The 13,342-nt window shown below is 33.7% G+C and overlaps 1 protein-coding gene across 1 annotated transcript in view; it reads left to right on the top strand.

Annotated features, from left to right (window-relative positions):
• Positions 1 to 13,342, top strand: part of LOC148943611 (methionyl-tRNA formyltransferase, mitochondrial) — a 25,179-nt gene extending 11,837 nt beyond the window's left edge. The window contains exons 2-6 of the mRNA XM_089101710.1: positions 39 to 174; positions 4,468 to 4,674; positions 6,523 to 6,645; positions 8,622 to 8,800; positions 12,833 to 13,342. Of these exons, the coding sequence (XP_088957836.1) occupies positions 39 to 174; positions 4,468 to 4,674; positions 6,523 to 6,645; positions 8,622 to 8,800; positions 12,833 to 13,206 (1,019 nt within the window). The 3' untranslated portion in view covers positions 13,207 to 13,342. The remainder of the gene's footprint in view (positions 1 to 38; positions 175 to 4,467; positions 4,675 to 6,522; positions 6,646 to 8,621; positions 8,801 to 12,832) is intronic.

The raw sequence follows: 13,342 nt of genomic DNA, 5'->3' as shown, positions 1-13,342 counted from the left end.
TGCTGCTAAGACTGAATTTAATTTAGTTTTCTTTACAGACTTAAAAACATGCATAAAAAGCTCAAGATTTATCTATAGTAATGGGCAACAAAGAGAATTATCTACTTGGAGAATTTTGTTTTTTGGCAATGATGATTTTGCAGCTCCTACTCTAAATTCACTAGTTAAAGAACTGTAAGTATTTCTTTTTCTTTTGCAGAGAGACATTATTCAAGACTGTTCAACTCACTTCCTATTTGGCACTTATTCAGTGGGGAAGTATATTATTTCTTCTTGACGTGTTGATAATCTATGCTAATGACCTTCCTCATGACTCCTTCCCAACCCACCCAGGGACAACTTGCTTTTCGTCCAGCCCCATATGAACGGCCAAAAGGAACGACCTTTGGCGATCGATCATTTCTCACCTTTGAATTTTGTCCTTTTTATTCCTAGCAACCTACAATTCATGTTCAGTTCTTTTCTATATCATTTCGTGCAACTTTACCCGTTTAACACATTCTCAAAATGTTTTTCCCTCCTCTCTTTAACACTTTCCATATCTTTGATTGAGGTCTTGTTCCTGCCTTTAACTGGAATAATTCCAGACTAACTACTTCCTCTCGATTTCTTAACATGCCAAAAGATTATGTTTTACTTTTTTGCTGCCTTGGTGCATCTTCCAGATTCTCAGCACTTTTATCCATCACCTTTGTTTCACATCTCCTAAATTCATTATTTAATGTATTCTTTAATTCCCTTATTTTTCTCCTATTCTATTATGATCTATCACTCAAAACTTCTTGTATAAGCCCTTCCACTTTTCTACCCAGCTTAAAGCGCTCTCACTAATAATCCTAGCTGCGTCTTTGATTTTCCTCCTAAGTTACTTTTTGTTACTCTACCTGTCATACCAAAGGTGGATATGATTGGTATTTTTTATACTAACGTTAAGGTATCTAGGCCAGATTCAATTGCTAAAAAAAAAATGGAGGTTATTTTTTCCTCAAACAAAACTTTTCCTGTTAGATCTTTCCCCTGTAAATCATCATTTTGTTTCAACACGGAGTGAAGACTTTAAACAACTTTAAGAATGACTATAGTACCAATAATAAATACCATAATGCAGGTATTTTTTATGGTATTTTTTAAATACCATAGTAAATACCTTAGATACAATCATGCAGGCATCGAAGGATGGAACCATAATTCTGTTGGTAAATTGTTGCGTTTAGCAATTTCAACCAACCATAAAATTTATAATTAATCAATCAAAGTGAAGATTTAAGGCATAACTTATTGAAATAGAAAAGATGGAAGCTTAGAACAACAGTTTTCCTATCTGTAGGATGAGTTCAAATTTCCATTCCTGAAATACAAGTGCGACATTAATAAAACGAACAAAAATTTGTATAATTCATAAATCTGTCATTTATGCATAGTTGGATGCAAGCTTTTCCGAAAGTGTTAGAATCAGTGAAACGTTGATGTTTTATCACATGATTGGCTTAGTGCTTGAAGTTAGAACCCAATGTTCAAGCTTTTGTGCATGGCATTTACAAGTCAATCATCACTTAGTGTTTCTATTTAGGATAGAACCAGCTCTACCCAACCAGCAATATTTGATAGCCTATAAGCTAAGTTAATTAGGTTCTTAATTGTAGTGGGCTACCTAGTAATTTTTAGGTCTTTTTTTTTTAATCTCTGCTATTTTTTGGAGGTAAATTCTGAGTTTTTTGTGTAGCGTACTTGGCTAGGTAGAATATGAACAGATTTTTTTAGATTAATGCGTCCAGTACTCGGATAGTGCCTAACCTTGGACAATTATTTTGACTAAAATGTATCTATTCTTTTATAAACATGGACAGTAGGTTCCTAATCTTGGATATGATATATGATACCTTCTGTTAAGTTTTCTTAAATCAATTTTTTTTATTTTACTTTTTATTATTTTTTGTTATTCGTCGTTTTCTTCTTTTTTTTTTTTTTTTTTGGTAGTAAGAAAACTGGTAAGTGAGCTAGAAATAGTAAAAAATTATCTTTTTCTTGTTTCTAGACTTGTTTGTGTTTTTATTTTGGTTTATTTTGGTTTCTAGTGTGTTCTTGGTTTAATGTTGTGTTTTGGGAAATGGCTGGTGCAATAGGAGGGTCCGAGCACTGGAAAAAAAAAATCAGCCTTTCTTTGTTTCTCTGCATTTTCTGATGAGGATTCTCGGGATGAATTGGAGATAACTGAACAAGCTGGGAGTCCAAAATGAGTAAATTCTTTTAATCAAATCGTCAAACTAAAAAATCATATAGAATATGTATGTCAAGTCCGTAGATGCAGATGATCTTGGGAAATTTCTTGAATGAGTTGACAGGGAAAGATTTATACACGAAGACGGAAACAAACAGTGGTATGATTTAGCTGAGATTCATCAGAATAAATGGGCTTTTGTTAAAGTAGGTAAGGTACACTGGAGACTGGCGTGTCGCTTGTGCATTCAGCCTTTCGAATTTTGGAAGTGTCAATCAAATTTAAAGGAGAGCAGCAGATCAGGAATGGCTGCATAGAAACTTCACAAACATGTTTCTACAACAATGCATATTAACAAAAAAAAAACACCATTTTGTCCAGATAGATGAGATGAAAGTTTGCATTTAGTAACAAGGGTAGATGATGACGTGGGGAAGTACAATAAACCTGGTCACCTTGGACGAAATTGCTCTGAGCCACCTTCATGACCTATTGAAAATGGCATGCCGTCAGTATCGGAAGAAAGCTGACAGAGCCCATAGAAAAACCCATACATAATACACATAACCGATCGATATCATCATCGAGTCATTTTTGCTCGTAATTTGGCTCTTCTCAGAGCAATAGAAATGATTTACTTGAAAATGAAGCCTGATCAGAAGCTCAGCCATAAATAGATGAAATTTCAAAAAAAAAGAGGATTAACAGTCTGAGAAAGCAAAGAGGGAAGAACGTAAGAACCGCGTAATATCAGATAAGTAAAACGCAGATACTGGAATTATCACTAAAGGGAAGAAAAGAAGCCTTTGAAATGAAAAATAAAACAAACAGAAAGAGGAAAGAATAAAGGAACATCAGTGAAAGAATCTAAACTGTTACAGATTTTGTGGGGTGGGTATGCTGGATGCTTGAGGAAGAAAAAGTAACGGATATCAACTGATGATAGTTTCCTAAAGAGCTATAGATCTGACTTCTATTGATTCTCATGATGAATAAGATATAAGAAAAATAAAGCATCAACATGCCAGAAAAGGAAAAACTAAAGAAAATAATAGAGAAAAAAGATGAAACAGAAACTGAGAAATAAAAGCCTAAAGGAATGAAAGAAACTAATAACTGCAAACTTCAATGGGATGAGACTGGAAAAGCGAGGGTGCCAATTCATGGAAACTTGTGCGGGGGAGGGTGAGGATTTTTCTCAAGACCATGTAAATAAAAACAAGAATTTTTGTATAATTCGTTTTTGCCTAAAAATTTGGGTGTAAAGGGAGGGGAATTATAAATCACATGGATTGAAGTTCTGTGTAACTTTTGTCATCTATACTGAAGTCATCCTAAACACAACCCGTAAACAACCTTTATTTCGGACTAATAACTTTTTGTTGTTGGTTGGGGTGTTTCTCATTTATTGATTGTAAGTTGAACTATAGTACACCATTATACTAAAAAGCCGAATGAATAATAACAAACGGAATTGCCAGTTTTTCGTTCAGATTTTTACTGTTTTAGCTATTACTATTTATACTTTTCTGTTGAGCTTGTCTGTGTTCTGAAAAATGTTGATTTTTACCCTATGGTCAAGACCCTAAACTAGACTAAAGGTTAATACGAATTGCATTTGAAATTCGTGTTATTGCTTGAACATAAATAATAAAACCAATAAACAATAAGATGAAAGTTTTAATCTGAGGAAAAGATGAAAACATGCATCACATGAGCTTCTTGATGTTTTTATGCAACGAATATAAGTTACTGCAGCGACTTTATGCAAGTTGTTTTATGAAGATTATGTTGTCAGTGATCTAGGCTTAAATTTTCAGGAAATAAGGCCGGAGCCACAGCTAGTAACTTAAATTGTTTTATTGTGTATGACCTAGAATAACTTTTTGCTTCTGCCAGGAAACACTAGTTGTAGGGGCCTGAAGTCGTCTGAAAGGTCTTATTGAAAGTTTTCCTTATTCCAATGGACCGTCGAGATGCTAATATTTACACAACTTATTTGAAATTATTGACTTGCATAAAAAAAAAATTAAATTGATATTAAATTTTTAATTTCTCTGGCTGATTCGATATTGACATTATTTTTGCTAAGACAATATAATGCTATTTCTTGATTTTCGGTTTATAACCTAGGGATATTATTTATTGGGTGTAGCCTTTTCCTTACATTATCATTGATCGTCAGACTTTACAACTGGTCCCATTGTATGGAATCACTAAAACTGTGCGCATATATCTTATATTTTCAGAAGACGGAGACGGTATATATCCCGAGTAGACGTTGTAACATCAGCAAAATATACTTTTTCGAATCCTGTAGCGAAGATTGTAACCAAAGAAGAGCTTCAAAGTCGGGAATGGCCTGTAAAAGACCTAGAAGCAAGTGAATATGATATTGGAGTTGTTGTCTCTTTTGGGCACTTAATTCCGTCACGTATTATTTCGATGTTTCCTTTGTAAGTTATTTTCAAACTTTAAATTTTAACATTCTTTTCTTTAATAAGCTTTCGAACTTTCATGGAAATGGATATCTGGTTATTTCCATGTTTATCAACCATTCAACCGCTATTATTCGCTGGAAACATGTTTTATTTTGAATTGTTTGTTGCTATTTCTTGTGAATCCCAAGTTTATTTCTATACTTGTGGGTAGGGCCAAAAGGGTGATTTTGTGCTCTTTTTGTAAAAATAGCACAAGGATGGTACTACTTCTACTAAAAATAAATCACCCCGAGCTAGGACAAATATGGCCAAAGCAGCTGTGCTTGCTTCTTTCCCACCCTAATCTACCCAAAGCTTCATTCTTTATCCTTCCTATTTAGTTCCAATTTCCTTTAAATCCTTTCTTCTGACTTCTTCTCATCCAATTTGAGGGTGACCTGCTTTTCCTTTAGCTCCGAGAACTAGAGTCTTTGGTAATCTGTCTTGCTTCATCTGGAAACACTGACCTAGCCATCTTAATCCTTCTTTCAGTATAGCTCTAGAAAGTGGCTTAGAACTGTATTTTTGTACAGCTTACTGTTTGGTACACGGCCAGTCAAACGAATATGAAAAAGTGCTTGGAAAATTCTTTTGGAAAATATTTAACAATCCCCATGTTTTAGAGCTATACTTGACAACTGTCATCACCATGGCTTGCATTATATGCATCCACCGAGGATTTTGCTAATGATACTGGGTAGGCAAAGGAAGGCTATCGACTTGAAAGATTGTCTGGATATCCAAAATCGCCTGTTTGTCCTCATTTATTCCTAGTCGAAGCTGCTTAATTTTCTAAAAATTTGTTTTTTAATCTATTTTTGCATCTGAACTCTCAAAACCTCCAAAAATTCCTTCGTTTAATCCGAAATTGCTTGATTGGAACCGTTTTAGTTTGCTGGTATAGTCTTGAGCATTAATATTTTTCCTTTTCTGTTCTGAAAATATATTTCTAAATTGCAACACAGCACCATGTGTTTGTATGTTAAGCGATAATTTAGAATTGTAAATTGTTTACTGCAATACTTCGTAACGATACTTTGGAATAACGTCTAGTCTTCTTACAGGTCTAGTTGCAAAGTATGGTTTGAAGTTCCATTTGTGGGTTATTTTCAAAATTAGATTCTTCTTAGCGATTTTTTGCAATTTTTTAACCTCTTGAATGGATAGTACTCTTCCCATGCTTATCAATTGTTCGGGTGCTACTCGCTGTTTGGTATGTATTTTATTTTAGATTGTTTGGCGTTAATTTCAACGAATCATAAGCTTATTGCTATTCCGCGGAGGGGGGGGATTCGAAGATACGATTTTGTACTTTTTTTTCTTAAAAATTATACAAGAATGAAACTTTAGAGTGTTTTAATGGGAACACTTGCCTGGAAATATGCTTGTAAATTATAATGTCCTTCAGTCATTGAGAACCGTTCTGTTATATTCTCCTATATCCTAAAATTAGCTAGATAAGAAGCAATGTAGTAGGCATTTTTCATACTTAAAAACTTACACTTAACATCCAAATAGATGGTGTCGTTATTTACAACAACGAGAGCTACTGTGTTAAGCAGAGGAGAAGTTACAAGGAAATTGCATAAAATTATATTATCTTTGATTAGGTAATATAAGGACCGCAAGTTCTATCCATCAAACTTTCTAAAACTTGTGGAGTCAATTTCTGTTTCTTTGATTAAATCTCTTTGATTATTTCTTTTATTTCTTTTATATCTAATTGATATCCAATCGATTCCCTATAATCAAGGTTATTTATATCTAATTTCTTGGATTATTGGAAATGCTGTGTTGTCTCTGATTTTTTTTTTCTTTATTTAGCGGAATGATAAATATTCATGCGTCGCTATTACCCAGATGGCGAGGAGCAGCTCCAATTATGCATGCACTAATGGCTGGAGATGAGGAAGTTGGTGTTACTCTAATGAAAATACATCCTCATAGGTAAAATTTTCTCTTTTAAAGGAACAATAAGAATACTGACGATAAAATTGAGATTAGGACGGGCTTTAGTTGAAGGTGAATAATCAAAAGTACCAGTGTTTATGATATTATCTTGGTTGGTCGTGGCCAGCCATGCAACATGAGTTATCCTATTGTAGAACTTCCACGTAATAGGTGCTACAGGGTTAATGCTAGGATTATCCTCAGGGTCTCGGTTTTTTTTTGTATTAGGCCATGGATCATGGTTACTTTATAAATCAAATTTTCCTCTGATTCTTTCTGTTTAAAGAGCCAGCGACCCATACATCTTATGACAATCTTTCTTGCAAAACTAGTGATGTATTGTCAAGTAGTTGATGTGGTTGAAGTGTTGATCTAATTTTAAAAATTATTTTTTTATCTTTGAAATGATTTATTTTTAAACGTGAGTTTGTTTTAAAATAGTTTATTTAAAATTGCTTATTGAATAGAGTTTAAACTAATAAAAATCTAAATTTAATGAATTTATACAAGGTGATTTACTAATCTATTGTTTCAAATGATTTTTTAATAGGAAAATGTCAAAATGAGAGCTAAAATAGACGTTGTGTTATGCTACGATGTTTTTTATTTATATTTTTTTTTTTTTAGTTTTGTACTAATTTCTTAATTTAAACTAGAAAAATACCTGAAAATTTTAAAATTCGTTGTTTATTTTAAATAGCATGGATTTTAAAGAGACCCTAACAGCAAAATCGTTAGCTCATCCGTTTTTTTTATTTTATCAGTTCTTTTGGCTGGGCACAGAAAAGCTTCCGATTTACGCTGAACAATTCAGAAATCTTTAGATATGAATTATGGTGGAAAGTAAAGCCCATTTGCCAATATAATGTGTTTGGTTTGAGTAAGAACCACACTGAACAAGCTTTTCACTCTTCTAGCTTTATTCTAAGCTTTTCCTAGGTATGTGTGTTTTGACAACCATAGTCTTACTTTTACTTATTGTTTATATTATTGGAAAAGTCGTGTTCAGCGTTAACTTAAGTTTCAGTCTAAGCTGTATATTTCGTATATTATTCAAATTCTGAAGGAAAACTTATTTAAAAAAGTATCAACCCAATCTATGAAGTGCTTGGAAAAGGTGCTACTCGTGACTGAAAACTATTACATATTAGAAAACCATGAAAATTAAACAAGCAATGGGTTTCAAACCCTAAATAAGTAGTAGCCTTGGTAAAGAGATACTTGTTTGCTTATAAATGTAGGACTTTGACATTTTTTCCATAGATATTTGTATAATGATCAAAGCTAGAGAAAGAGAGAAAGAGAAAGACCTTTCGAATAAACAAAATAAAAGTAAGTTTTTGTGAACGTGTCACTTTTGCCAGAATTTTGTTCGAAACTTAGCCAATACTTGCATACTTGCACGCTTGACCTACTAAACCGTTTACTTCCTAAAACTGACGTCACATTTCCGCCCCGGTCGATTGGGCAGAAATGTCTTGCTGAAAGGCTTTTATTTTAACTTGATAGTAATAACAGTTTAATTTTATTCATAGTAAATCACTGTGAAGCAAAAGTTTTATTTTTTGTCTAGCCTGCAACTAATTACAAAAAAGTTACACAACTTTTTGCGGTAAAGACCTAAATAAGCTGCTTGATATAGGCTGACATCCAAAATAGACACATTCTAACGATAGATTCAAGAGTAAAAGTTCCAGCCTATTTGTCTATATTCCCTCAATTTGGAAATAGGTATATCGGTTGTTATGTCTCTCATAGCGTTTTCTAATTTGTTGTTTAGTTTTGAACTTGATTCTTGTGACCTAGATTGGTGGAAACGAACGCTGTTTTCCCCTAGTTATTAGGCTCATTGTGAACTTTGCAGCAAGGACATTAACATTTTTTCACTCTACTTTAAAATTTACATTTTTGTGCGCGTCCCCTTATCGCTCGGATAGGACGATATGAAGTTACTGCTTGGTTAATCTAAGTAGGTTTGACGTAGGTGAAATTGTCTCACAGAAGAAGATCTCAGTTCCTATAAATATTACACGACAAGAACTTACACCCCAGATGGCTGTTTTGGGTGCAGAGCTGATTGATGATGCTCTGCCAGATCTAGCACAGAAGCTGGCTAATGCTGTTCCTCAGTCAGAAAATGGGGTCACGCTAGGTAAGTTCTAATGGTAAATTGAAAGTTCAGTGTTAAAGCGGATCAAGTTAAAAAGGAATATAGTATAAACTCCGTGGTTAACTGAATATTTTCCTTTTCGCTAAAACTCGGTAAGACCTATTTATTACGATAAATATAATGAATCTCTAGTAAAAGCTGAAAATAAATTTATGTAGGCTTGTTTTAACTGCTACTTCACATGGAAATCACATTTTCTAGAAAAAATCAGCAATTGCTAAAATATCTAATTCATTGCACACAGTAGAACTTAGTCCACGAATTTATTTCTTAAGCACTGAGTGCATTTGAGCATCTCTTATCCGTCTTATTCGCTTAATTTTAACTTCTTGGGATGCAACTCGCAAAATATAACAACAAATACTCTTAAGGCAACTTGTTACCTGAAATGGTATAGGCAACTAGGTAAATAACAACATTAATCACGTGTGCTCCACTATAAGCATAGCTTATTTACTAACCCCTGAAGGTGTGCCCCCTTGCACAATTACAGTCCCCTTTTGTTCTCTACATCTAATTTCACATATTTTTCACTTTTTATATAGATTGAATTTTTAGTTTAGATATGACATCAGTTATCCTCTGTTATCCTGCATTTTCCTGGGTTAGCAGGTGTAACCTATCCGACAACTAATCCAGACTATTTTAGGTAGTAATCTTACTACCCTCTGACGTCATTTACGTTTTGTGAAACCTTAAGGGTAAGTAATCGGTCTTGTCGGACAGGTTAATATTGGAATGCCCGAACGCACTATCTGTTTTAGCTATTTTGGGCATAATTTCCTCGAATTGTTCCAAAGATTGGCTTTATCTACCTTAATACTGAACCTTATAAATATTTCAAGACTTGGATAGGGAACCGAAGTTTCGGCTCTGTAGATTTTGTTGCAAAAAATGACCTTTTTCCAAGAAAATCTCACAAAAATAACTCTTAATAGAACTTTTCACTGGGAACTTCAGGTTTTTTAATGAAATTATAGAAGATACGAAAATATTTGTAAAAGAGAAAAATCTTGGAGATGCTACGGAAACCAAAATGTTATATATACAAATGATTTGATAGTTTTACTAAATGTGTATCAATTTTTCTAACCCATGCTAAAAGTTGTTAATTCCAAGTGTAATTTATTGTCAAAGCATTTTGTTATAATAATGAAAGAAACGATTCCAGGGCATTGCTCTGGGATTACAAATAAAATAATTATTCTTTAATCAAACAAAGAAGTTTATTAAACGAAAGAGCGCCTAATTTCTAAGGCGCGTAATATGATGGCTCATCCTGACTTCGTCTTCAAAGGAGAGGTAATAACGCGAGTTGATACACTGCGCATACTTGGAGTTAATTTCTCTTCGGATCTCTCATGGACCGAGCATCTCAGTAAAATTAGATCCTCTTGCAACAAAAAATCAGGAGTTATCCTAAGATGCAAAAGCCTTCTCCCTGATGATTCTATTCTGCCACTTTTCAATTCTTGCATCAGACCTGTCATGGAATATGCATGTCCTCTCTTCGCTGGTGCACCAAAAAGCCACATCGCTCCACTCCAACATATTCAAAATAGAGCAGTGTGTACAGCAACCTCTGGCAACACGAAAGCTAAAACCCCACAGCTGATCCTGGAACGTTTCGATGTGGCTTCAATTTTGGTTTTATATAAGTACTTGCATAACCGTCCATCGGAGGAGCTATCAAAGCTCATTCCTGATAAAACAAAGCCCTTTCAATCAACTCGCCCAAGCACAGCTCGTCAGGACTAGCTGGAGCAGGGCACTCCCCACCAAGAATATCTGAAAACAAGTTTCGCCCGGTGATCGGTTGCCACATGGAATAGATTGCCGGCAGAGGTAATCCCGAAAAATCCTTCCCTTGACGCGTTCAAGAGAAAGTATAACAAGTACCCTCAGTGTTAGAAAATGAGGTAACTACTAGGACTAGCGTTAAATCATCATTTATGATAGAGCCGTGAAGCCTGTAATAATAAAAAAAAAAATCAAACAAAGAAGTTTCTTAAACTTAGTAAATCCTGCTTCATTTCTAAAAATATGCAGACAGAAAAAACGTTAGGATGAAAGATAAAAGTTGAAAATAGCTTTTGTTTGTTAGCATTTGAAAATTATAAATATTATCTTATTCTTAACGGTGGTGTTAAAAAAATGTAGAAAAGGAAGGTTTTTGCTCCCTGAGATTTCTTTGATTTGTATTGAAGGTGTGGAATCTAATTAAAAAAGGCGAAAAATTACATCAGGTCTTGGGTTTTAGTAATAATTTCTTGTACCGATAGAAAAAAAAATTTGTAAATTTTCCTTGTGTAACTTTTTATGGTAGATTCATAAATACTTCCATTTTTTTTTACAATTTTAGTTTTGCACATAGAAATAGACTCATAATCCTTAAAGGCATAACGTTAAGAATCTAAAGAAGAAAGAGAAGTAGCTTTTCAAACCAGTATTGTCTCCTTTCATAGCAATAGCAAACCAAACCCACCTGTTTCATTTTGCTCATTGTTTTTGCTTAAAATTTGTCATACTGACCGAGAATCTATCTGTTAATTATGAAGGACAGCAGTGTTCCAACTTAAGTTCATGAGTTTAAACTATACTCTGATTACTTTGATAGTACGCTCATTATGTGAAATGACTGTGCTAAACGTTCTTGTCAGATTTTGTTTTAACCGTATGAATATTGCTTAAAAATAATTATGAAACAACAGTTTACTTGCTTTTAAAGGAAATAAAATTTGCTCATATCAAATTCTGTCGTAGCATAGATACCGTTGTTGTATTTATAATACATGCTACAATATTTTCTTTTTTTACTATCGGCAGTGTCGTTACTAGCCAAAATGTTTGGGGGGGGGGGGTCAGTATTTTGGTTGTGTTTATTAAAACGAACAAAGAATTTTAACGGCGTCGGAAAAATCGTGGTGCAAAGCGCCATGATTTTACCGATTTTTTTTTTACCGAATGACCAAAAGTATTGGCGGCGTTCCCCCCCCCATGCGTGACGACCCTGACTACCGGTTTATGCTTTTAACTGTGGTATGCTCAAAGTTTAATGTATTTTGAGGCCGGGTGGGGTCAACGATTGGTGGATTTATTTACTTTTTCATGACTTGTGTTCCATTTCTTCTACTATTGAATCTTTCATATGCCAAAGTAAACAAGTCCACTTTTTACAATTTTGACGTTTCAGTGTTAAAGCATTGATTCTGATTTTTGCACAATAATAAGCAAGTCCTTTAAAAAAATAAGGAGTACTGCAAAAATGGCAAACATCACCCATCAAACAATGAGTAGCTTTAAAGTTGCTGAACTTTCAAAAATATCCTCGAAATTGTTCTCCACGTTGCTGAACACTCAAAAATATCCTCGAAATTGTTCTCCACACTCTTGAACATGATAGAAAAAAATGATCTTCTTTTCACCTGAAGGTTAGTGCAGTAAAATAAAAACTTTTTTAATTTCTTATACTACTTTATAATCGTAGCTCCATAGCTTTTCTAATATAGTTTGAAACACTTTCTAGCTATTTCATTAAAATTAAATAAAATTTAAGAAGGTCAACATCATGAAAGAAATCTTGGGAATATTAGTGCTGATTTGAAAAATCAATTTACTTCCGCCAGATTAAGAAATAGGAATTTCATTCACTTTTTCAAACATAATTGCATTTATCTTGGACATAATTTGAAATACAAAGATTACTTCAATTTTCCTTTCTTATTTTTTTTAAAGACATTTATATTTTTAAAGACTAGGTTTTTTCATTCATAAATGGCTCCAGATAGGAAACCGAAATGTTTGGGTTTTTATTAGTGTCTTTTCGTGTCTTTACGTGTCTGGTTATTTTAACTAAAAGTTTTAACTACTGTTATACATTTTCGCTTCATTTCAATTATAAATCAAACCACCAATAATTAATCTGTTTGAAGTCTTTCCCCTTTTTTGTTCATCATCAGTCAAATTTGCCACTAGACAATTCAATTGATTTGTGATTTAAATTTTTATTTCAAGCTCCAAAGATTGACTCCTCGTACGGGAAGTTTGACTGGAACAAGATCACAGCCATTGATCTGTATAATAGATGGCGTGGATTGCACGGTGCTATACCATTATTTACTAAGTGGGGTTCTAAGACTGTCAAGTTAGAAAAATTAGAGCCTCCAGTGTCCAACAATGTTGCCACACCTCTGACGAAAGATTTAAACGTTAGACCGGGTGTTCTTCTTTATCATAAGAAGCGACGAACTATTTTGTGCAGGTGTGTTGGTTCTTGGATTCAAATAAGTGAGTTATGTCTAGTTGGAAGGCCAGTGCAGAAGGCTTTAGATTTTAGGAATGGTTTTTTGTTAAAAGAACATAGTGACCATTGGTATTTTGAATCGTAGAATTTTATAAAATATTAGACATGACAATACAGCTGTTTCAATCAATGTTTTGTGTCTATGAAAAGGACACTGTTTATTAACGGTCAGATAGTAGAGTTTCTAATTTTGTAGATAGTTCAGCAATATATTGTATTTT

This window comes from Artemia sp. Qi Xiang Cuo, chromosome 15 (assembly GCF_049724085.1).
Source record: "Artemia sp. Qi Xiang Cuo chromosome 15, ASM4972408v1, whole genome shotgun sequence".
NCBI lineage: Eukaryota > Metazoa > Arthropoda > Branchiopoda > Anostraca > Artemiidae > Artemia > Artemia sp. Qi Xiang Cuo.
This window is presented reverse-complemented; position numbering and strand designations above follow the sequence as displayed.